Raw genomic sequence first — 24644 nt, 5'->3', positions numbered from 1 at the left:
ATACTGGAGAGGGTTGCCATTGCCTTCTCCATAAATCAGACTATATCCCTCTCCTGCTCAAAACCCTCCCATGGCTCCCATCTCATGCAGAGTAAAAGCCACACAATTTGCCAAGGTCTCCCTATTGCGTCTCTGACCTTATCACTTCTTACCCTCCTCCTCACTCACTCAGCTCCAGCCACTCTCACCTCCTTGCTGTTCCTGGAATAAACCCAGCACACTCCTGCCTCAGGGCCTTTGCACTTGCTGATCTGCCCCCAGAATACCCTTTCCCCAAGGAGTTGCATGACTATTTCTCCCAAGATCTCTGCACAAATGTCACCTTTTCTCTGAGCTCATCCTATTGTGTATCACATGCAAATGGGCAAAACCTCCCAGCCCTGCCCTGGTATCCCCTCTCCGCACTTGTCCTGGGAGAAGTCCATCTCAACACGTCTTTTGGGTGGTGTCTATCTTACCTTATGCCATGGTGGCAGTGACCTGGTCTGTTTGTTCACTCCTGTACCCCTGGTGCCCACACAAAGCGTGACACACAGTGGGTGCTCAAAAAAGACTTGAATAGATGAATGAACAAAACAAATGAATGAATACCTGGCGATTGGGAGGAGGCGGGGCCTGCTGGACGGCTGAGGGTGCTGCAGAAGGTGTGTAGATGCTGTTGGTGGCCAGTGAGACGGTGGCCAGGGGTGGGGCACTCCCTTGGCACTGTTCCCGCTTGTGGGTCATAAACGCTGGAAGCGAGTTGAACTGCTTCTTACACTTCCCGCAGAGAAAGACATCCTCATCATCTAAGGGTCACACCCGCAGAGTAGCAGAAGGAGAGAAATAACGAAAAAAAGCAAGAGAAAAGGAGAGGGCATCACAGTGAGAAATGGAGGCCCATGGCTGGACCATGAGAAAGGCAAACTAATGGCATTCCATCACTCAGTGCTTGAGGGTCAAGCATCAACTCTGTGCTTCCCATGAGCTTTCAAATCACATTAGCACCTTCAGGAATATCCAGCCAAGTTCACACAGGTATCAAAAAAATCAGAAATCAGGAACTAGTAAGGTGGCTTCGCTTCAAGGTTGAGACAGTCAGAATCTTTATCCTGCCTGCATTTATTTATTCACCAGTCCCCAAATGGGCTGCATGATCACACTCCTGGGCACCTCTCCATCCCCTGCTCCCCCTGCCAAGCTGCCTCTCCCAGAATGACTCATTCTGCAAGGCTCAGCCTAGATGTCACCTCCTCCAGGAAGCCCTCCTAAAGCAATGTTCACAGTTCCTTCCTCTGAGCAAGCCTCTCATCACATTTTCCCCACCACCACCACATTTTGTAAGGGAAGGAAATATGTCTTATTCATCACCATAACTACAATATTTTCTGGGCACATAGGAGGCCTTCAGTGGCTATCTGTTGAATGCATGTAAAACTAAATGAAAGATTAGCTATAGTTAACACCACCCATAACTGAAGGCCCACTACAGGCTATGTACCATGCCAAAGTTTTCAATATTCACTCTTCCTTTGGAAACAATACAAATTTTAGTGAGAAATATGGCCATCTAGTTAAAGAACATACTTCCTAGACTTCTCTGCAGCTAGACAAGTCACGTGACTAAATTCCAACCAATAGGATAAAAGAAGAAGTATTCTGTCTATACAACTTTCTCTTAAAAGGAAGGGGCATGACTTCCACTTCCTTCCTTCTTCCCTTCCTATTGGCTGGAGTGTGGAAATGAAAGTAGGAGGTTGGAGCAGCCATCCTGGACCCATGCTGAGAGCAGCAGAGCCATACAAAAGAAGGGGTCTGAGTCACTGGGACGTCATACCACAGAGAAACTTTAATCTTGTACAAATTACAAGAAACTTGCATTTCTTATTTACAACAGCTAAAACTAAATCCCAAGTACCCTCACAAGATTACTATGAGGTGGACTATTGTTCTCATTGTACACACGTAGAAACTGAGGCACAGAGAGGTTAACTCATTTCCCCAAGGTCACAGAGCCAAACTTCAGGAGCAAGGATTCAAACTAGGCACATATCTCTCTGTCCCCAGCATGGTTCCCAAGCACTCAAAAATCTTTGTAGCATGAACAGATGAACACACAGACTCACATAGGGCTCTGAAGAAAGCCCTCTTCTTGTCTCAAGAGCCTGAGTTGTAAATTGGAGAGACTCAAGTTTAGTCTCATAGAGAGGAGGGTGAGGAACTACTTTGGGTCAAAGGCACAAACATCAGGGCTCCCAGCCATTCTCTGTCATGATCCCCACACTTACTAAGGGATTGAGGACCAGTGGCCTCAGAGCTAAGCGGCGAAGGGTCTGATCCTGAAGATACAGGCTGGGAGGAAGGGGAGAGGGTTCAGACACTGGAGGAAAACCAGGGGACCACAGTGGGCAGTTCACTCCCACACCCTCTCATCAGCCCCACCTGTTTTTCACAGGAAGCCCCTTACCCTTCCTGCTGATGAACCTGAGCAGATACTCACCCAGTGGCTGGATAGCAGGGGGTGCATTGACACTCTGGCCTGTTGGATCAGGAACTGCTCCTTGGCCATCCAACAACGACTGGACGGCCAAGACAGTCTGATTGTCCATTCCTGAAGAAAGAAAAGCAGTCTTTTTGGAAGGTGAATCCAGCATCCTGCTGTGACTTCACCCTTAAAAAGCCAAACCTGCTGCAAGGCCCCAGTGGTAAAAGTGGTTGGCCATGCCCTGATATACATTCTCTCCTGCTTCTACTGTAACAGAACCCAAGACTTGGGACTAGAATCATGGCCCCAGAAGAAAGATTACATTTCCCAGCCACACTTGCAGCTAGAGAATGTCTAAGTTCTGGCCCATAGGAGTTTTGGGGAAGTTTTCTTAAAAGCTGTCCAGTATGAGACCGCCTTCTTTGTCCATCCTGCTTCCTAGAACAAGAAGGTGATGGTGGGAAGTTCAGCTGCCATCCCAGATCATGAGGACAAGGGCCAGGCCCTAGGCACTGCAGGGCAAAAAACTGGCTAGATCCTGGGCCTCTGGAGACCTGGAAGAAGACAGCCACTGTCACAGCTGTAGGGTGCCTTTTTCTGGACTCTCACACAAGAGAAATAAACTTCTAGCCTGTTTAAGCCACTGCTAGTTTGGGCTTCTCTCTTACTCATGGATGAATCTAATCCAAAGTGCAATAACCCCTCTGGAAATCACGTTACTGAGTCTTCCCCAACCACACCCCACAAATGCCACAAATCTCTTTGTACTTGGGCTTCTCCTGTTTTCTAATGTGTGCTTATTTTTTCAGATCCTCAATAAACAGCGTAATCTGGATTTGGGTGGGGGTTGGGGGCGGTTCTTGAGAAGCTGACTACATTTACGTTTTCCAATCAGCTGTCACTGTTGCGGTTCTCAGTAGTACACTGTCCAGCATGTCACCAGCTGAAGGACAGGCCTCCTCACACCTAAGTGGCCCCCAAGGCACACTGCCTCCCTTCCAAATAACCCAGAGGGCCGCCTCTTTCTTTCCGTCCTCACGGTCAACCTCTCAGCTCTGACCTGGACACCAACCCAGCCCCTAACTGAAAACCATTTGATCCTGTGGTCAGACTGAATCCATCCTTATCCCTGTGACGGTATGAGCTGTGCACCTCCTGAGGTCAGCCTTCTCTCCATCCTCTCCAGCTCCTTCAGAAGCCACTCTCTACCAACTGGCCCCTCTCACACTATGCCCACAACCTCTCCTTCTCATCAGCGGCTACACACATTCAGGTCTCTCTAGATAGCGTCCTTCGAACCCATGTTCTCATCTCTCTTTCCTTCAACATCAAGCATCCAGTGAGAGTTGTCTACACCCTCCATCTCCCCTGGCCCTTTTGCAATCCTCTTCCACCCACTCCAGTGGGGCTTAAGCCCCCATCATTCCACCAGAATCACCAAAGAGTACCCGGCAGCATTGGACGTTCCTTCTTGAAACACCCCCTTCTAAGGCTCCAGGGCGCCAGCTTCCTGGGTCTTCTCCCATCTTTCCACTTGCTACTTCCCTACCTCCTTCATTTTCTTCTTCCTGTCTGTCTCCTAAATATTTCTGTTTTGAAGGGTTCCTTCTGTCTGGCTCTCTCTCGCCTCTCACTCATCCACTCTCCCTGAGAATCCTCACTCACCCTCATCTAGTTCTCCCTATTATCTTGAGTGTCAAACCATTCTGGGGTCCATCCTTCCCAGAATGAGGTTCAGTAAATCTTCTATCATGATGCAAAATTGCACGTCAGCATCTGTGTGCAAACCTGTACCTGAACATTTATAGCGGTTTTATTCACCACAGTAAAAGACTGGAAACAAGTTAGATGTCCTTCAGTGGGTGAATAGTTAAACAAACTGCAGTTCATCCACACCACAGAGCACTGCTCTGTAATAAAAAGGGGCAAACTATTGATATAAGCAACAACTTGGATGAATCCCAGGCAATTACAATGTGTGAAAAAAGCCATTCTCGGAGGTTATATACTTTATGATTTTAATTACATAACATTCTTGAAATGACAGTATTTTAGAAATGGAGACATATGTATAATCATGGCTGATCTGTGTTGTCACATGGCAGAAACCAACACAACATTATAAAGCAGTTTCCCCCCAATTTAAAAAAGAAAGAAATGGAGAACAAAGAACAACAGATCAGGGTGCCAGACATGGGGATGAGGAGCAGGGGAAGAGGTGGATGTGGCTATAAAAAGAGCAACATCTTGCAGTGAAAGGATGGTTCTGTAGAGTCACTGGTTGTAATATTATAGAACAGCTTTACAGGATGTTACATTGGGGGAAACAAGGTAAAGGATAAACAGAATCTCCCGGTATTATTTCTACATCTGCACGTGAAGCTACAGAAACAAAAGGATTTCAAAATAAAAAGTTTAATTAAAAAAAATACTGTCTGCGACTTCTCTGGTGGACCAGAGGTTAAGAATCCGCCTTCTAATACAGGGTGTGTGGGTTCAATCCCAGGTTGGGGAACTAACATCCTACAGGCTGCAACTAGAGAAGTCCACACATTGCAATGAAGATCCATGTAGCCAAAATTAAATAAATGAAATGAAAAATACTGCCTGTCAAAACTGTGGAGACAATAAAAAGATCAGTGGTTGCCAGGGGGTGGCGGGGAGGGATGAAAAGGCAGAACACAGAGAATTTTTAGCACAGTGAAAATATTCTATACGCTAATATAATAAGGGTGGATATATGTCATTATACAGTTGTGCAGTAGAATGTACAACACGAAAAATGAAACTTAAGATAAATGATGGGGACTTCCCTGGTGGCCCAGTGGATAAGAATCTGCTTGCCAATGTAGGGGACACGGGTTCAATCCCTGGTCTGGGAAGATTCCACATGCCAAGGGGAAACTAAGCCTGTGGGCCACAACTGAGCCTGAGCTCTAGAGGCCATGAGCCACAACTACTGAAGCCAGAGCACTTAGAGCCTGCGCTGGCAACAAGAGAAGCCAACACGATAAGAAGACTGCTCCACAACAAAGACTAGCCCCCACTCGCCACAACTAGAGAAAGCCCACCTGCAGCAATGAAGACCCAGCAGAACCAAAAATAAATAAATAAATAAATAATTTTTTAAAAATATATAAATGATGGACTATGAGTGCTTATGATGCATCAGTGCAGGTTCACTCTTGGTAACAACTGTACCACTCTGGTGAGTTATGTTGATTAAAGGGGAGGTTATGAATGTGTAAGATCAAAGGAAGTCTCTGCATCTTCCTTTCAACTGTGTAAACCTAAAAGTGCCCTAAAAAAAATAAACTGCTTGATAAAAATGCTGCCTATCTATGACTCTATAACTCATGCTTTAGAGTGTGGTGCTGGAGAAGACTCTTGAGAGTCCCTTGGACAGCAAGGAGATCAAATGAGTCAATCCTAAAGGAAATCAACCCTGAATATGCATTGGAAGGATTGATGCTGAAGCTAAAGCTTCAATACTATGGCCACTTGATGCGAAGAGCCGACTCATTAGAAAAGACCCTGATGCTGGGAAAGACTGAGGGCAGGAGAGGAAGAGGGCAACAGAGGACGAGCTGGTTGGATGGCACTACTGACTTAATGGACATGAGTTTAAACAAACTTCAGAAGATACTGAAGGAAACGGAAGCCTGGTGTGCTGCAGTCCATGGGGTTGCAAAGAGTCAGACACAACTTAGCAACTGAAGAATAACAAATCTAAAACTCAAACTAAATGTGTGGTTCCTCACCCCTAAGTCTGTTCTTCTCCTAGTAATCCTCATCAGTAAGAATAGGGTACCACTGCACACCCTATCAAAGCCCCTGGGACAACCCCTGATTCTTTCCTTAACCAATCTCCCTTCCCACCTTGATTTCTAGCCCTTCAGGAAGTCTAGCCTCGTCTGTCTCCTAAAGATTTCTCAGATCCACTTTCTCTCCATCCCCACATCCGTCCTCGGGACCCAGGCCACCATCAGTTCTCAGCAGGACAGCGGCAGTGGCCTCAACTCCCTGCTGCCGCTCCGGCCCCTCCTGTCTGTTCTCAGCACAGCCAGGGTGAACTTTATAAAACATACATTAGCTTGTGCAGCCCCCTGCTGAAAACCCCTTCTTAGCTCCACACTGATGCCAAGATAAAGTTCAGAAGCATCATCTCTAGATGCTCACATGAACTTCTGTGAACCCCAGACCTCTCTTACCCCAAGGTGTTTTGGAAATGCAGTTCCCACTGCCTGGGTCACCTCTGGATCCCCACAGTTCTGCTGCCCTTCTCCAACCCCAGCACAATCACACAGTCCGAGGAACTGACTTTTTCTTTACTTTCTTCATTATTCAGTACACAGACACAAACAGGACTTCCCTGGTGGTCCAGTGGTTAAGAATCCACCTGCCAATGCAGGGGACACAGGTTCAACCTCTCGTCTGGGAAGATTCCATATGCCTTGGAGCAGCTAAGTTGGTAAGCCACAGCCACTGAGCCCTAGGGCTGCACCTACTGAAGCCTGAACACCCTAGAGCCTGTGCTCTGCAACAAGAGGAACCATGGCAATGAGAAGCTTGTGCACCCCTAGAGTAGCCCCTGCTTGCTGCACCAGGAGAAAGCCTATGCAGCAACAAAGACCCAGCGCAAAAGTAAAGGAATAAATAACAAAGGCAAAAGCAAAATTATTTTTCAAAAAAACCCACAAAAATACACACATTCTTGTAGTGAAAATTCAAACACTGAGGGAGTCCATGAACCTAGAGAGGAAGTAGACTTCACCTTATCCTATTGGCCTCTCATCCACTGACTTGGCCCTCCCATCACAACACTGAAGGCCAGCTGAGGTTGTCCTCTTTTACTGCTTTTCTATAAGTATATAATTTCTGGGTCCCTCACCAACGAGTATTCCTAAAACTTAACCTTTAGGGAGGTTTCTGGGCCTGATCCTCCAAAAGTTAAAAGACACGCGACTGAGACTTCCTGAGGAGTTGTAGGGCTCAAAGCCTCAGCCACACACCACGAGTCCAGCCTACTTTCAGTCTGCACTCTGATTATGTGTGTGCTCATCGGATTCCTCTAAGAGCATTCTTGGGTCTGTATCGCCCCTGCATCAACTCTGTGCCCCAGCTCTGTGTTCTCTAAGACTTCCTTTCCAGCTCCCAGCAAGTGCACATGGAAGTTCTCTACCCTTGTGCTGTGTGGAGTCGCTCAGCCGTGGCTGATTCTTTGCAACCCCATGGACTGTAGCCCGCCAGGTTCCTCTGTCCATGGGGAGTCTCCAGGCAAGAATACCGGAGTGCGTTGCCATGTCTTCCTCCAGGGGATCTTCCCAGCCTAGGGATTGAACCCAGGTCTCCCGCATTCCAAGTAGATTCTTTACTATCTGAGACCTCTGCCTTTGCCTGGCTCCAAAGCTCACAATTCCCAGAGCCTGAGGGCCATTTACGTACAGGATAACCAGCAGGTGCCCAGTGTTTGCTGGTTTGGGTCTGGGAACTCGGTAGCCCGGCCAACCACACCGTTGGCACCCATCCTTTCTTGATCTGGGTTTTTAAGACCCTGCACCCTAGAACGGTACACAAAGTAGGCACGCAGTGTTTGCTGGTTTTGGGTGGCATCAATCCTTTCCTGGTCCGAATTAGAGACACTATGCCAAAGCACAAAGCGCGCAGTTGGTGCTCAAAGCAACTTCAGGGGCTTCCTACTGGCTCAGTCGGTAAAGAATGCCCACAGTGTGGGCGACCCAGATTAGCTAGCTGGGTGGGGAAGATCCCCTGGAGAAGGGTATTAGCAACGCACTCCAGTATTCTTGCCAGGAGAATCCCCACCCCGTTCCCACTGGGTGCAACCCTTCCCAGGCCTCGCATCCGCGGGGCACCCTAGCTCACCCCACAGTTACAGACCGGGTTGCACCCCACCCCCGGCTGTTCCCTCCAGCGAGCCCTGGGCCCTGGGCCCTGGGCCCTGGCGGCTGCAGCTGTTCCGGTCCGGGACGCCCTCCCTGCGGCGCCAGCCCTCCCCGGCTGTTCCGGTCTCGGTGCTCCCCCCCCCCCGGGGGGGGCCTTCCCTCTCCCGCTGTTCTTGTCCCGTGGCCCCCCACCCCGCTGGGCCTCGGCTCCCGCGGCTGTTCCATTCCCGAGACCCCACCACCACCACCACTGAGCCTCAACTCCGCGGCTGTTCAGGCCCCTCGGTCCCCCACCCCCGCCAGGCCTCGGCTCCCCAGGCTGTTCCCGTCCGTGCCCCTCCCGCTCCGCGGCTGTTCCGGTCCCGGTGCCCTCCGCCCCGCGGCCGCCACGCGCTCTGGGCCCGGCGCGGCGGGTTCGCGGCGGGAGGGGGCACAGTGCGGAACAGCCGCCTCCCCCGGCCCCGCCGCCGCTCACCCTCCAGGGCCTCGAAGATAGTCTGCGCCATTTTGGAGCCGCTGCTGCTGCTGAAGCCCGAAGCCGGGCTACGCAAGCATTGTGGGAGCGGCGGCGGCGGCGGCATCGGATCCGCCAGGGGGCGCCCGGGAGCCGCCGCCGAGCCCCCTCACCATCCCGGAAAGCAGGGAATGACCCGTGGGACCCCCCAGGATACCAGGACTCTCCCAGCCCCGCCTTGATGACCCTGTCAGCGGCGCACATGGACTCTTATCCCGGCCTCACTTGATCCCTCCAATCCCATCTCTGCCGCAGAGAGGCAGCACCAAACCTTGTTTTCTGGAACCCTCCCCCCGCCCCCCCCACCGGACTGTCTCCCAGCTCTCGTGACACAGACCTCTGTCCCACTGCGTGGGACACCTCACAAGTCTGCAACATGAACCGAACACTTCCATACTACACGGTATCCCCACCTTTGCAACACCAACCCCTATTCCTATCCCATCTGGACCACCCAACTTGGTTGCAAGAGTCACGCGAGTGTACACTCCTCGGTTCTTTGTCTCGTCACAACAAAGATTTGGAGTGACGGACATTAAAGCCCCTTGGCGGGTCACAGCTCTCAGAGGACAGACCTGTTACAGCTCTTAAATAAATCACTGTTACAGCTCAGTGTTACAGCTCTATTTATTTAGATAATAGCAGGAAAATCCATCTTTGAGGCTTGAGGGCACGTCGACCCAAAGACGCGAAGAGAAGAGCGCCCCATCGCGCGGGAGAGCAAGAGAGAGAGCTTTGGCTCCTCTTTTTGTGTTTCTTTGTCCCTGAGCCTGTCTTATGCAAATTGGGCCAGCCAGGAGTGTTGTTTGTTTTACCTGAGGTTCTCGGACCTTCCTTTGTTCTATTTTCGCAGGCTTTCCCTTCCAGGTCTTTTAGCCACCGCCATTCTGGACTCTTTCCCTAACTACCTAACACAAGGACCCCCATCTCCACCTAATACAGGACTACTGCCCAACTGTGCAACATGGAGTCCCGTCCCTTGTCATAGACTTCTCAATTCCCCCTCCCACACTAACCACTCTCTCTACATATTGGGAGCCACTGGCCTCTCCCCACATTAATCTCCTCTCTACCTGGTCTTAATCCCCCATCACCTCAGAGATTCCTCTTGACTGATACATAACCCCTCACTTCCACTTTTTGGGAACCTCCATTTCCTCTTCACATGGGCCTCCATCCCTGCCTCTGGAGGACCCCATTTCTGTTATATAAACCCCCAATACCCACCTCAGCAACCCTCCCAGCCCAACCTCACAGGAAACCCATCCTGGTCTCCCACGGATCCTCCTGCCTCCTTTGGATCCCCCATCACACACAGACCTCTCTCTCTCATCTTCCTTTATGTTCCATCAGCCCCTTCTTGGGGACTTAGTATGTACCAAGTTCTCCAATACTTTGGCCACCTGATGTGAAGAACTGACTCATTGGAAAAGACCCTGATGCTGGGGAAAGATTGAAGGCGGGAGGAGAAGGGGACAACAGAGGATGAGGTGGTTGGATGCCATCACCGACTCAATGGACATGAGTTTGAGTAAACTCCCGGAGTTGGTGATGGATAGGGAGGCCTGGCATGCTGCAATCCACGGGGTCGAAAAGAGTCAGACAGGACTGAGCAACTGAACTGAAGTTCTATAATAGCTCTGGGAATACAGTGGTCCTTTCCTTTGAAGTTGGTGGAGGGGTACAAACAGAGATTAAATCTTTTAAAAGATTATTTAATTACAAGATGTGATGTCGTTTCAAAGAAGTATACTTGGGTCACAAGGAAAAGCTGGGGTGTGCTTGGGAGGGAGGGGGGAACCACGGAAGTGGCCAAGAATCATGATCTCTCTCCCATGGGCTTTCCCTGGTGGTCTAGAGGTTAAGAATCCACCTACCAATGAGGGGAACACAGGTTCAATCCCTGGTTTAGGAAGATTCTACATATCAAGGAGCAACAAAGACCCTGCACCACAACTGCTAAGTCTGTGCTCTGGAGCCTGTGAGCCACAGCTATTGAGCCCCGTCGCCCTAGAGCCTGTGCTGCACAAGACACCACAATGAGAAGCCCTCGCAGGACAAGTAGAGAGTAATCCCCGCTCACCGCCAACTGCAGAAAGCCCGCACACAGCGACGAAGCCCCAGAGCGGCCAAAAATTAATTTAAAAAACGATCCCTCCCATGAACATAGTCATATGTTCCTACAAGTGGACTACCATAGATTTGACTCTAAACATTCTCCTTGTTTTTTCTTAAATACCTATGTTAGCCTCATCCAAAGTAATGATCACAAAAATTACAGGTTTCATTTTCTTATATTGTTGTTGTTCAATCATTAAGTCATGTCTGATTCTTTGCAACCCCATGGACTGCAGCATGCCAGACTTCCCTGTCCTTCACTATCTCCTGGAGTTTGCTCAACTCATGTCCATTAAGTCGATGATGCTATCCAACCATCTCATCCTCTGTTGCCCCCTTCTTCTCCTGCCCTCAGTCTTTACCAGGTTCAGGGTCTTTTCCAATGTGTCAGCTCTTCGCTTTGGCTGGCCAAAGTATAGAAGCTTCAGCTTCAGTATCAATCCTTACAATGACTATTCAGGGTTGATTTCCTTTAGGATTGGTTTGATCTCCTTGCAGTTCAAGGGACTCTCAAGAGCTTTCTCCAACACCACAGTTCAAGAGCATTACTTCTTCGGCACTCAGCCTTCTTTATGGTCCAACTCTCACATCTATACATGACTATTGGAAAAACCATAGCTTTGACTAGATGGACCTTTGTCAGCAAAGTAGCCTCTGCTTTTTAATATGCTGTCTAGGTTTGTCATAGCTTTCCTTCCAAAGAGCAAGTGTCTTTTAATTTCATGGCTGCAGTCACCATGCACAGTGATGGGACTGGATGCCATGATCTTAGTTTTATGAATGTTGAGTTTTAAGCCAGCTTTTTTCACTCATCTCTTTCACCTTCATTACTAAGTATATAACTCCTAAAATTAAAAATAAACAATCTGTTCAAAGCACCACTGTCATAGGACATTGTTTTACTGTTCCTGATAAATTATCTCAAAGATCCTCTGTCTAAAGGCCCACGTCTACCATGCACTTCCCATCCCGTTCTGAATGCTGCTCCCCACCCACCACCACCAACACCCTTCCCCATCCTATTTCCTCCTTGTACAGCTGGCTCTGAGCAACTGTCCCCACAGAGACTCCTTGCCCCTCCTCTTTTCTTGGGAACCTTAGAGACCACGGCCCACCTTAAGCCCTAAACCCCCGTTCTCATTGCCTCTCTGGCAAAAGTAAGGCCAGGTTTCCCTCCTCCCTGTCTTCTTTTAACATCCCCCTTGATCCAATGGCCACAGATCCTCAATGAGTTTCTCAATATAACTGTTTGTTTTTTCTTTTTAAATTATTCAAGTAATGAATTAATACATTCACATTCATGTAATTAGCTCAAAAATATGTATTGAGGGACTTCCCTGATGGTCCAGTGGTGGAAACTCCATGTTTCCAATGCAGGGGGCTTGGGTTCAATCCCTGGTCTAGGAACTAAGATCCCACGTGCCACAAGGCCAAAAAAAAAAAAAAAAAAAAAAATAGCGTTGGGGACCTATTGTAGACCAGACACTGTTCTAGATGCTAGGGACACAACCATAAATGAAAAGACCAAAATCCTTGCCTTCATGTGCTGGGAGCCGGCACATGAGATCCCACCCATGACAAGGTCACGAGGAGAAAGCCTGACAGGCAAGGCAGATCAGGTTTTCAAGGATTTCGAAAAGCTGCCCCCAGCGCTCACCTTAAAGATGATATCTGTCTTTCTGACGCCTGCCTCAATAGACTACTCCCTAATTTCTGTGACACAAGCAGAAGGCCTTCCCCGATCTCTTTCCAAATAAGAATCAATTTAGAACTTTAATCAATAAGTTTCCCAGGTGGTGGTATTTTATGAGATTATCCAGGGTGAAAGGAGTGTTTTAATTTAAACTCCTTTGCTGGTATTTTAGTTTGTTTGGCAAATGCATTTATGCCCTTGGTACTAATATGCATGATTGCTTATAATACCCTAATGATAAAATAACATAAAGAACCTGATCATATAAAGGCCCTAATAGACATAGAGCCCTTCAGGGGGTGTGGAAGTCCTATTAGAAAACACAAGAAAAATTATTCTAAAGGTGGTTATTGGGTTGACGTTTGCTTGCTGTGTTTTGCTTGCTGTTTTGGCTTTTAATGTGCTAAGGTTGTGTTATAGAAACCATTGTTAATATAGTTAAAGATCTAGAGAAATAAGAACTTAGCCCTAGTGTGGTAACAATGAAATGGTTGTTAACTGTCAGCCAGGAGAGATAGGCAGAAGCTGCCTCACCAAAGTCGCAGAGTCAGTGTGGGGTAAACTTCTTAGATAAACGCAACTGACAACTTCTGCAGAGGGATTAATTTTTGTATTAACAAGGTTATACTTCTACTCTGTACTGTTGCCTTGTGAGACTGCTACCTTTCAGTTAAGGTCACCATAGAAACAGAAAATAGGTTTACATTCACCTGACTTGCATAAAATGTTAATAGGCCCCAAGGCCAGAAGATAATGTACAAGACCCTCATAAACAAAGAAGTATGCAGAAAACACCCTGGTTTCGTGAAGAACAAGCTGATGTAATGTTAAACTATCTTCCCCTTAGAAATGTACTAATTTAGGGTATAAAAGCCACGGTAAAAAATAAACCATTGCCAGACTCTGCCAGACCCTGCAAACACCCCCGTCTGGTCATTCTCTCTCTCTCCCTCGCAGACTTGGCCCTATCAAGGCTGGTCTCACGTGTCCCCCCTCTCTCTCTCTCTGTCTCTCTCTCTCTGTCTCTCTCGCCGACGCTGTTCATCCTGAGGGTATCCCCTGGATCCTGCCGAGGCTGGACCCCAGCATTCATGGAGTCGTAGTCCAGTCCAGTAGGCGAAATGGGCTATAACCAAGGAAGAAAAAAAGAGACAGAGACATGTCTGTCTGTCTCCCAGAAAAATTTTTTTTCTGGGAAGAGAGGAAGCAACGTTAGACAGAATGGTCAGGGAAGGCCTCCCTGGGGAGGTGAATCTGAGAAATGAGATGGAGTCAGATGGAGAAAAGGGAACAAAACAGCAGAGCTTATTAACTTCAGCATCTTGGGCAAGTGCAAAGGCTCTGACGCCAAAATGAAAGACAAGGACTATAAAGGGAGGATTGAGGATGATAAATGATACATGGATACTGGAGGATGAGGTTGACAAGATGGAGAGGGTCGCTGTGAGGTTGTGGGTTTTTTTTTTTATTTTTAAGGGCTAAACTATAATTTATTTCTCTGGCTGTAATGCTCTCACTAATTCAATTATAAGTCAAAATGACGTGTCTTAGAATTACATTAGGTTACTTATGAAAACTTTGCAACCGCTAAAGGCCTATATATATTCACATCCAGATATATTCACATTAAGTATAGAGATGTGGGCTTTGATTAAAGTTTCTTGAGTGAAAAAAAAAGTTTCTTGGGTAGAAAGAGAAAATAATTTGTGCTACTTTTTTTACATTGTTTACTGCTTTTACTTTACATAGTACATCATTGGTCTTGCAGAAATATAACCATGAAGAGCTCTGGTCTCCATATAGGATACTGAGCTGTTCTGCATCAAATGTCCTCCATCCAGGAAATTCTCTAAGTATTTTCCCCCTCCTTTTCAATAATGATGTCTATTATTAGGTATTTATTCATCCCTTACTCTGTATCAGACACTGTTTCAGAGGGTTTGGGTTTTATTCAGAGGGTGTGGTGATGGATTAAATTATTCCCCTAAGATAGACCTTGGATATTTCTCATATACAGGCAGTCCCTGACCTGTGGTTCAACTATATAGTGGTTCAACTTACAATTTTTCAACTTTATAATGGTGTGAAAGTGATATTCACTCAGTAGAAAAACTTTGAATTTTTATCTTTCCCCAGGCTAGCGATCTGTTATGATGCTGGGCAGCAGTAGCGAGCCACAGGTCCCAGTCAACTGTGCAGTCAAAAGTCTGAACAGTTAATACACTTACAAACATTCCATATAAGTGTCTGAGAATGTTTAAGGTAGGCTACACTTACCTATTCATTAGGTTAGGTGTATTTCAACTTAATGATATTTTCAACCATCAGTGGGTTTATCTGGACATAACCCCATTGTAGAGCCGACCCACTGGAAAAGATCCCGATGCTGCAAAACACTGAAGGCAGGAGGAGAGGGGACGACAGAGGAGGAGAAGGTTGGATGGTATCACCAACACAATGGACATGAGTTTGAGCAAACTCTGGGAGATGGTGAAGGACAGGAAAACCTGGTGTGCTGTAGTCCACAGGGTCGCAAAGAGTTGGACACGACAGAGTGACTGAACAACAACAACCCCATTGCAAGTCAAGGAAGGACTGTATTTCGATACATCTAGGTGCATATACACATTTTTATCTGCTCTTCAGGTCTTTGCACATGCGGGTCTCTCTTACTAAAATGCTATTCTCTACCGATACCCCATCATGTGATATTCTTCAGCCATTGGAAGTTCCCCTTTTCTGTATCTCCTCAATAGAGAGCTCTCTGAGCAGGAGAATGCTTCATCCTTCTGGGTGGATGGAGGCAAACATCAAAGCTTGGGACAGAGGCAACCTGGGAAATGCTTGTTGACTGATTACTTGACTGATGGAACAACTGAATGAGCTTTCAGGGATATAGAACCCTACCTCCAGTAGGCTCTCCAGGCAGGCTTCCCCTGCTTCAAACTTCTCACACACCTCTATCTCTTCCTCCACCAAAATCTATCAATCCTATGTCACCTTCCCTTAGGGCCAGCAGGTTACCACTGAACTGAATCCAGTCACAGTTCAGAGACTCCTGAGCTAAGTAACATAGCTATTCCAGGGATGGAGCGAAGCAGGGAGGAAGAAAAGTCTGGAAAACGTCCAGTATTCCCTTCCACACTAAGTGTACCAGCGGCTCCAGAAAAGATAACTTCTTCACAGTGAGGGGAGAAATCACGAGCAGCTTAAACCAGACTCCCAGACATAAGGGGAAGAAACTAAGGACACACAAAGCAAAGCTTGACACTGACATTATGTTAGGTTCTCTGGTATAGGTAAGAGGCAGCTAAGCATGGTGGTTTTATGGCATGAACTGTGTTTCCCCACCCCATTCAAATGTTGATATCTTAATCCCTACTACAAAATCCGTTTGAATACAGGGCCTTTGAAGAGGTAATTAAGGTTAAGTGAGAACACGATTTAGCAACTGAGCCTGCACAGGTCATATAGGTGAACCCTAATCCAATATGACTGATGTCCTTAAAAGAAGAGGAGATTCGTGTGTCTCAGCATACAAAGACTGAGAAGTGACAACAGTAGAAGGCAACCATCTGTAAGCCAAGCAGTTCAGTTCAGTTCAGTCGCTCAGTCTGACTCTCTGCAACCCCATGGACTGCAGCTCGCCAGGCTTGCCTGTGCATCACCAACTCCTGAAGCTTGTTCAAACTCATGTCCATCAAGTTGGTGATGTCATCCAACCATCTCATCCTCTGTCGTTGCCTTCTCCTCCTGCCTTCAATCTTTCCCAGCATCAGGGTCTTTTCCAATGAGTTGGTTCTTTACATCAGATGGCCAAAGTATTGGAGTTTTAGCTTCAGCATCAATCCTTCCAATGAATATTCAGGACTGATTTCCTTTAGGATTGACTGGTTTGATCTCCTTGAAGTCCCAGGGACTCTCAAGAGTCTTCTCCAACACCACAGTTCAAAAGCATCAATTCTTTGGTGCTCAGCTCTCTTTGTAGTCCACCTCTCACATCCATATGTGACTACTGGAAAAACCATAGCTTTGACTAGACGGACCTTTGTCGGCAATGTAATGTTTATGCTTTTTAATATGCTGTCTAGGTTGTCATAGTTTTTCTTCCAAGGAGCAAGTATCTTTTAATTTCATGGCTGCAGTCACCATCTGCAGTGATTTTGGAGTCCAAAAAATAAAGTCTCTCACTGTTTCCATTGTTTCCCCATCTATTTGCCATGAAATGATGGGACTGGATGCCATGATCTTAGTTTTTTGAATGTTGCATTTTAACCCAGGTTTTTCACTTTCCTCTTTCACTTTCATCAAGAGGCTCTTTAGTTCTTTGCTTTCTTCCATAAGGATGGTGTCATCTGCCTTTCTGAGGTTATTGATATTTCTCCTGACAATCTTGATTCCAGCTTGTGTTTCATCCAGCCCATCATTTTGCATGATATACTCTGCATAGATGTTAAATAAGCAGGGTGACAATATGCAGCTGTGATGTACTCCCTTGCTGATTTGGAATCAGTCTGTTGTTCTATGTCTGGTTCTAACTGTTGCTTCTTGACATGCATACAGGTTTCTCAAGAGACAGGTAAGGTGGTCTGGTATTCCCATCTCTTGAAGAATTTTCCACAGTTTGTTGTGATCTACACAGTTAAAGGCGTTGGCATAATCAATAAAGCAGAAGTAGATGTTTTTCTGGAATTCTCTTGCTTTTTTGATGATCCAATGGATGTTAGCAATTTGATCTCTGGTTCCTCTACCTTTTCTAAATCCAGCTTGAACATCTGGAAGTGCATGGTTCACATACTGTTGAAGCCTGGCTTCAACAAGAATTTTGAGCATTACTTTGCTATCGTGTGAGATGAGTGCAATTGTGCAGTAGTTTGAACATTCTTTGGCATTGCCTTTCTTTGGGACTGGAATGAAAACTGACCTTTTCAAGTCCTGTGGCCACTGCTGAATTTTCCAAATTTGCTGGCATACTGAACTCAGTCAAGGAAAGAGGCCTCAAAAGAAAGGAAATCTACAGTCACCTTGATCTTGGACTTGTAGCCTCCAAATTTGTGATAAAACAAATGTCTCTTGTTGAAGTCACCCAGTTCATGGTATTTTGTTATGGAAGCCCTAGCAAACTAATACAGCAGGTAAGATCAAAAAATGGAGTAAGGGGCTGGATTCCAATAATGTATTAGCTAAATCATTTTAAGCAAGTTACTGTGTTTCTCTGTTTCAGTTCCCATAATTAGATGAGAATTGGTTAATAAAGTCCTTAGGAAACAACTCGTGACATACAGCAAATAATCTGTAGGTGCTCATTAAATAAATAAGTTCAATTTCACAGGCCAAAGGTGCAGAAATAGGTCAAGCCCTGAGGAACTCAGAGTTACGTGCCAAAAAATTGTCACCAGGCAATGATAAGTGTCCTCATTTGGCAACTCTTTGCCCCAGGCTCCCTGATGGCAGAAACTTACTAATCTCTGTGAGAAAGGGCATAGCAAAAGAGAGCACTCACGAAGAACTTGCTGGACAAAATAGTTAGCCAGCCAAACGTCATCTCCTGTTGCTGGGCCATGTGTCAGAGATCAGTGGCTGATTCTTCATGGGAGTAGCAGGTGATATTTATAGAAGTCCTGTTTGGTTCCTTTCCAAATTTTCTGTTTTTTAAAAAATTAATTTTATGCTTCCTGTAGCTATTATCTAACTTTAAATCTTGTGTGCAAAAGTTTTTAAAACCTGTCTGTGAATTATAATACCTGAAGTCTGTGTTGATCTATTCGTCCCATATGTTGTATTTGTTTTTTCTTCATGAAGTCTTGGGTTCCTGGTTATCTCTGACTGTGTGCTGGTGTCACCTTGAAAAATTATTTGTAGTGTTTCCCTGAAGGCAAAGATAAATGTGCCCTCTTCAGAAAGACTTCCCATTTGCTTTCGTCCAATGTTTGGGGGCATTACCAATCACTTCCAGTGATAATTAGGGGCAATCTAGTTATCATTTCAAATTGGGTTCCCAGTTCATGGCTTGAGAATTCTTGGGCTACCAGACTCTATTCCCTGGGACACAAAAGTACTCGTCAATGTTTTCAACTCCCTAAAGAATGATTTTTAAAATATTCCCTGCTCCTTTTCCTTCAACTGTTCTGCTCAGGAACTTCCCTGGCGGTCTGGTGGCTAAGACTCTGCACTCCTGTTGTAGGGGGCCCAGTCTTTGGGGAACTAGTTCCCACATGCCTCGACTAAGAGTTTGCATGCTACAATTGCTAAAGATCCAGCAAGTCACAACTAAAAGATTCCACATGCTGCAATGAAGACTGACGATCCTGTGTGCTGCAAGTAAGCCTGGCACAGCCAAAATAAATGAAAATGATTAATACTAAAAATTAAGCCTGTTCTGCTCAGTATCAAGGAAACCTTTTCTTAACTCCCTTCGGGTTGGTGGTGTAGGATGTGCAGCAGGTTCATATCACATTAAACACAAGGGTGAAACCTTTAAGCCTAATATGAGGAGATCCTTCTGTTAGGCTCCCCACTTCGGATAGGCCCTGGACTTTTATTTTTGTCCCTCTTGCCCTATGTGGCTAATGAACTGAAATCCTCAGGTTCAACATTGGCAAAAACCCTCAAGTCATAATAGCTTTGGTGCTCCAATATTCCAATCTTCCTGTTAAATATCTGGTTACCAGCTTTCACATAATAATTGGCCTAGGAGTTCCCCCAGGTTTTTAAGATTCGGTGTTTCTCAGAGCATATTTTTTATATTTTATCCAATGTTTCTATTTTCAGAAGGAAAATTAATTGAATAAATTAGCCCACCATTCCCCCCTCCCCCCAGTCATAGTGATAAAATATGCACGCATGCATGCTCAGTCATGTCTCACTCTTTGCATCCCTATGTACTGTAGCCTGCCAGGCTCCTCTGTCCATGGGATTTTTCCAGCAAGAATACTGGAGAGGGTTGCCATTCCCTGATCGAACCTGCATCGCCTGTGTTTCCTTTACAGGGGTACTTTTTACTGCTGAGCCACAGGAGAAACCCCAATGGTAAAATAGGGCCAGCATAGTTCTTTCTCACTGACCTCTGACATCATCCTCTGACGCTGACCTAGGCAATAATGTCACAGATAAATACCAGATGGCCCATGTACCAGGGGACACCCTCGCAAGTCACAGCTACCACTCCGTGTGTACCCGCCATCCAATGACATCTCCACACAGTGACATCATACATAAATGTCACCCCTCAATGTTCTGAGATACCTAGGAAGACCTCTCTGAGGAGATGGCATTTGAGCTGAAGCCTGAAGTTTGAGAAGGAGTTAGCTATGGGAAGAACTTGGGGCGATGCATAAGAAACAGGGAGATAAAGAAAGGCAAAGGCACTCAGGCAGGAGCGTCAGGCTCAAGGAACAGCAAGGAGGCTAGTTTCGCTGAAGAGAAGTGACTGAGAGGAACTACGGGGGAGTGGAGATGTAAGGTTAGAGAGGAAAACAGGGGCCAGATCAAACAGTCTTCTGCGGACCATGAGAAAAAGTTTGGCTTTTAAGAACATATGGAAACCAAAAAGGTAAAAGTGCCAAGTCATTTACGGTCAGAGAAGATCTACTCTCCGGAGGGCGGTCCTCTTTCAAAAAACTTCCAAGCTCACAGGTGACACACCTCTTCTAAGTCCCAGCGAAACTGCTTTCGGATTGGACAGATCCAGGAATACGTTTCTAACCTTTTTGCGGTCGAATTGGACGGAGCTCATTGTAATTGGCTACGAGCTTTCCCTCTCTTCCAATCAGACCGCTCTTCGCGAGAGTGCTTGCGTCCCATTCCCCTGGTGAGTTGAGTGAGCTCTGTGATCGGCCCTCTTCGTATGAATGACAGCAGACACATCCTATGGGCTCAAAGACGCGACTGCAATGTCCGGCACTTTCCGGCACCTCTAGCCCTACTGAGGGTTGTGCAATAGCAGCCCCGGCTGTCAAGGCGTGAGTCCCGCTCCGTGCCCACCACCCCCAGCGACGCCTGCATTATGGCCGCCCCACCGCAGCTGCGGACTCTGCTCTTTGCGGTCAACGCACTGTTGCGCAAGCGCCGCTACCACGCAGTCCTGGCCATGCTGAAGGGCTTCCGGAACGGGGCCGTGTGAGTGGGGTCATCGGGCTGGGCAGGGGCTGAAGGATCGGTCTGGTGGGGTTGGAGAAGCGGGTTCTGGGACCGGCGCCGCTGCGCTGTGCGCCCTTGAGCAGCTCTAGTGTCTCTGTAGGTCTTGGTGTCCACTGTCGGTGCAGTGGGCTCTGGATTTTGGGGTCCGTGCGCCTTCTGAGCCGGGGCTCTGACTACGCTGTTTTCTAGGTACTCAGTGCTTTGCAGCCTGGCCTTATTGCCTTGAATATTTCCCATGCCAGCCCCTGTATCCCTTCATTTGGGTCCAGTTTTACCCCTCCTGCTGCTGTGTGCCCTTGGGCCTATCTGGCTTCCGTGGCTCCATCTGCACAGTGGGAAGCTGGACTCTGTCTTCTAGCAAGCCTGCGGCCCTGCCTCTCTATGCTCCTCGCATTAAGCTGCCCCGGACTTTTCATCCTGCTTCTCATTCTTTTGTATGATTCTACTGCTAAGTCCTCTTTTGATAAGCGGAAGGCGTGACCAGTGTAACTGAAGCTGCAAATATTTGCCAAGCAAACTGATTACAATTTGGCCATCTGACCTGCAGAAGAGAAGGTCATCTCCTCTGGCTAGCGCCAGGACGGGAGCTCAGTTTCCTTTAAACTTTATGCATAAGCGCTATGATTTATTGAGAGCCTACAGTGCCAGGAACTGGGGAAGCATCAAAGAACAAAGAGAACAAAAATCTGCATGTTCTTGGAGTTGGCATTTAGTGGCTGCATGGGATGGTGGTGTGGATGTGATCACCTCAATTTGAGTAGTGGTGCCCCTTACCTATATGATCTTGTGCAACTCATTTAGGCTCTCTAAGCCTCAATTTTTATAAAATGGGGTTGATAATAGTACTTATATTGTTGCTGAGCCATGAAAGACTCCAGGATTCTTGGCCTCCGAAGGAGAGGAATTCAATCCCGTGCCAGTGACAAGACTTGATCACTTAAGTGATCAGAGCTTTTGTGTAATAAAGTTTTATTAAAGTGTGAAAGAATTAGAGAAAGCTTCTGACATAGACATCAGCAGAAAGAGTGCCCCTCTGCTAGTCTTTAGTTGGATGTTATGTAGCTACTAGCATTCTGCTAATTAGAGAAAAGAAATGTCTCAAAACTCAGAGACTGGCACCAGGCCCATCACCCACAACATGCATTTTGGCACAAGGTGAGTTGTTCCGGGCCATAAAATGGTTCACGTGGATCTTGAAGAAAGGCAGGTTTCTAAGCAAATACAGTATCGTTAACATAGCTTATGAGAACATTTGCATGAGTAAAACATACTGATTTGTCAAGTCGGTTCCATCTAAGACTCAGAACCTAGGAAGACTGCTGCTGAACCTAGAAACTGCTGCTGCTGCTGCTGCTGCTAAGTCGCTTCAGTCGTGTCCAACTGTATGACCCCATAGACGGCAGCCCGCCAGGCTCCTCTGTCCCTGGGATTTCCCAGGCAAGAACACTGGAGTGGGTTGCCATTTCCTTCTCCAAGGAAGACAGAGCCTAGGGTAAATACACAGTTCATTAACATAGCTTAAGGCAAACATTTCCATAAGAAAAGCATTGGTTAGATCAAGGTTTGAGAAAAGTTAAGCAATGGTGGAACCAGGTGTGGTCGGTGGCAACTCAGAATTTTAAAAGAAACCTCTTTTTAAATTTGTTTAGAGAAGGGGAAAAAATCTAACACTTGTTTCCTCCTGCCGCGTAGTCTGACACTTGTAGTCTGTTTCCTCCGTCTGGAGACCCCTGGCCTTCCTGCTTGTTACCCTCTCAGGGCTTTCCTAATGGCTCAGAAGGTAAAGAATCTGCCTGCAATGCAGGAGACCCAGGTGCGATCCCTGGGTTGGGAATATCCCCTGGAGAAGGAAATGGCAACCCACTTCATTGTTGCCTGGATAATACCATGGACAGAGGAGCCTGGAGGGCTACAGTCTATGGGGACACAGAATTGAACAGACTGAACAACAAACACTTTGACTTTCATCATGCTGTCGAGAGAATTGAGTCAGTATGTGTGAAATGCTCAGCACAGCGCCTGATATGTATATAACTGTTAGCTGCTGTGATCATTGTTGTAGTTGCATGAATGTCTGCCTGGCTCACTCCTTCACCTTCCTCAGGCTTCCGATTGTTACCTCCTCAATGAGGCTATCTCTGAACTTTAACCTCCTTCCCTACTGACTTTTCCTGCATAGACCTTATCACCACCTGACACTTAAGTATTCACTTAGCGTCCCTTTTTTCTACTCTGTCTCTCACTAGCAAATGAGCTTCATGGGGACAGAAAATTTTATCTGTTTTGTTCCTTAGTATATTCCTAGTACCTGATACATAGTAGGCTCTTAAATATTAACTGAATGAATAAGTGTATAAGGGAGGAGTTGCCATTGTACCCATTTTCTGGGTGAGAAGACTGTGGCTCAGAGAGGAAAATTCATAGCTCATTGGTAACGAATCCACCTGCCAATGCAGCAGACACAGGTTCGATTCCTGGTCCGGGAAGATCCCACATGTTGTGGAGTAACTAAGCCTGTGAGCCAAACCATTGAGCCTGTGCTCTAGAGCCAGGAAATGCAACTATTGAGTCCACATGCCCAAAAGCCCGTGCTCTGCAACAGGAGAAGCCACTGCAATGAGAAGCCCATGCGGCAACAAAGACCCAGCACAGGCAAAAATAAATTTAAAAAAATTTTTTAAAAAAGAACAAAAATGTAGGTGTATAAAATTTTTTTAATTAAAAAAGAAATTAATCATAATCCTATAATGTTGACTGCTGTCTAGTCAATAAACAGATTGTCCCAGTTGTCCCCTAAATGTCCTCTATAGCAAGATAGTCTAAATAAGGATCTTCCAGGATATCATACTGCATCTGTCATGGTCCTTTATTTATTTAATTTCTCTCTTATATGGAAGAGGACTGAAGGTCTGTATTCAGAGCTACTCTGAAGTTTCCTTGGTCATGATGATTTTGTTTTGTTTTGTTTTTGCCACACCACGTGGCACATGTGATCTTAGTTCTCCAACCAGGGGTTGAACCCTCACCTCCAGGAGTGGAAGCACAGAGTCTTGACCACTGGACCGCTGAGGACATCCCTGTCATGTCCTTTCAGTCCTTTTTAATCCAGAGCATTCCGTGTTTCAGGACACAGAGAGCTCTTGTGAGTGGCAGTAACTGGCTCCCACCAGAGTCTGAATAGTTTGGGAAGGAGGCCAGGCACATGGAGGCAGTTGGGGGCATTGTTCCATTTGTGTCTGAGGTATAAGGCAGGGTCTTGTTCACCTTGGCCAGCTGGAGGAGGCCAACGGCCTCTTTATTCAGGGTAAGAAGACATGCCTTTGGAGGAGGTGGGGCAGAGAGCTTGCTGGGGGCCAGATGAGGGTCCTGCCCACCCACTGCTAGGCAGCGAGAGAATAAGCCATTCAGCCTGGCCACCACATACAGTAACACTGCTGTCAGTTCATCACGCTTTTTATTTGATTTTTTTTTAAATTAGGTACCATATTCACAAAAGGCATAAAAAGTGAGAGCTTTTTAGAAGTTTACACATCTTGCTCTAACCAAGCCTATAGCATATCTAGAGCTGCCTGGTTCATGGACAGCTGTTTCATGTACAGCAACCAGTGTATCCCACTGGTTGCCATGGGTCCATTGTATGTTTACCTAGTAGCCCCTTGTGGATGGACACAGGTTTGTTCCCAGTCTTTTGCTGCTTCAAACAAGCCTCACAAGGACCTGCCTAGCAGTCCAGTGGCTGAGACGGCATACTCCCAATGCAGGCGGCCTGGGTTTGACCCCTGGTCTGGGAACTAGACTCCACATGCCGCAACT

At 46.6% G+C, this 24644-nt stretch overlaps 2 protein-coding genes across 6 annotated transcripts in view; one reads left to right on the top strand and one right to left on the bottom strand.

Annotated features, from left to right (window-relative positions):
- The window catches only part of ZNF341 (zinc finger protein 341), a 52238-nt gene extending 31767 nt beyond the window's left edge, over positions 1-20471 (bottom strand). For 2 of the 3 annotated variants that reach the window (XM_020902537.2, XM_070472546.1), the window contains exons 1-3: positions 8843-8956; positions 2480-2590; positions 592-788 (exon numbers count right to left, since the gene is read on the bottom strand). In XM_020902537.2, coding sequence (XP_020758196.2) covers positions 592-788; positions 2480-2590; positions 8843-8948 — 414 coding nt within the window. In that variant the 5' untranslated portion in view covers positions 8949-8956. Of the gene's footprint in view, positions 1-591; positions 789-2479; positions 2591-8842; positions 8957-20397 lie in introns of those variants that run through there. The other variant, XM_070472545.1, reaches the window with a different exon arrangement.
- A 105-nt stretch (positions 20472-20576) lies between these two features.
- PXMP4 (peroxisomal membrane protein 4) overlaps positions 20577-24644 on the top strand; it is a 30878-nt gene continuing 26810 nt past the window's right edge. For all 3 annotated transcript variants that reach the window (XR_011489606.1, XR_011489607.1, XM_020902538.2), the window contains exon 1: positions 20577-20810. Coding sequence is in view for 1 of the 3 variants with exons in the window: in XM_020902538.2 (XP_020758197.1) it covers positions 20698-20810 (113 nt within the window). In the remaining 2 variants the exon portion in view is untranslated. The remainder of the gene's footprint in view (positions 20811-24644) is intronic.

Source organism: Odocoileus virginianus, chromosome 9 (genome assembly GCF_023699985.2).
Source record: "Odocoileus virginianus isolate 20LAN1187 ecotype Illinois chromosome 9, Ovbor_1.2, whole genome shotgun sequence".
Lineage (NCBI taxonomy): Eukaryota > Metazoa > Chordata > Mammalia > Artiodactyla > Cervidae > Odocoileus > Odocoileus virginianus.
This window is presented reverse-complemented; position numbering and strand designations above follow the sequence as displayed.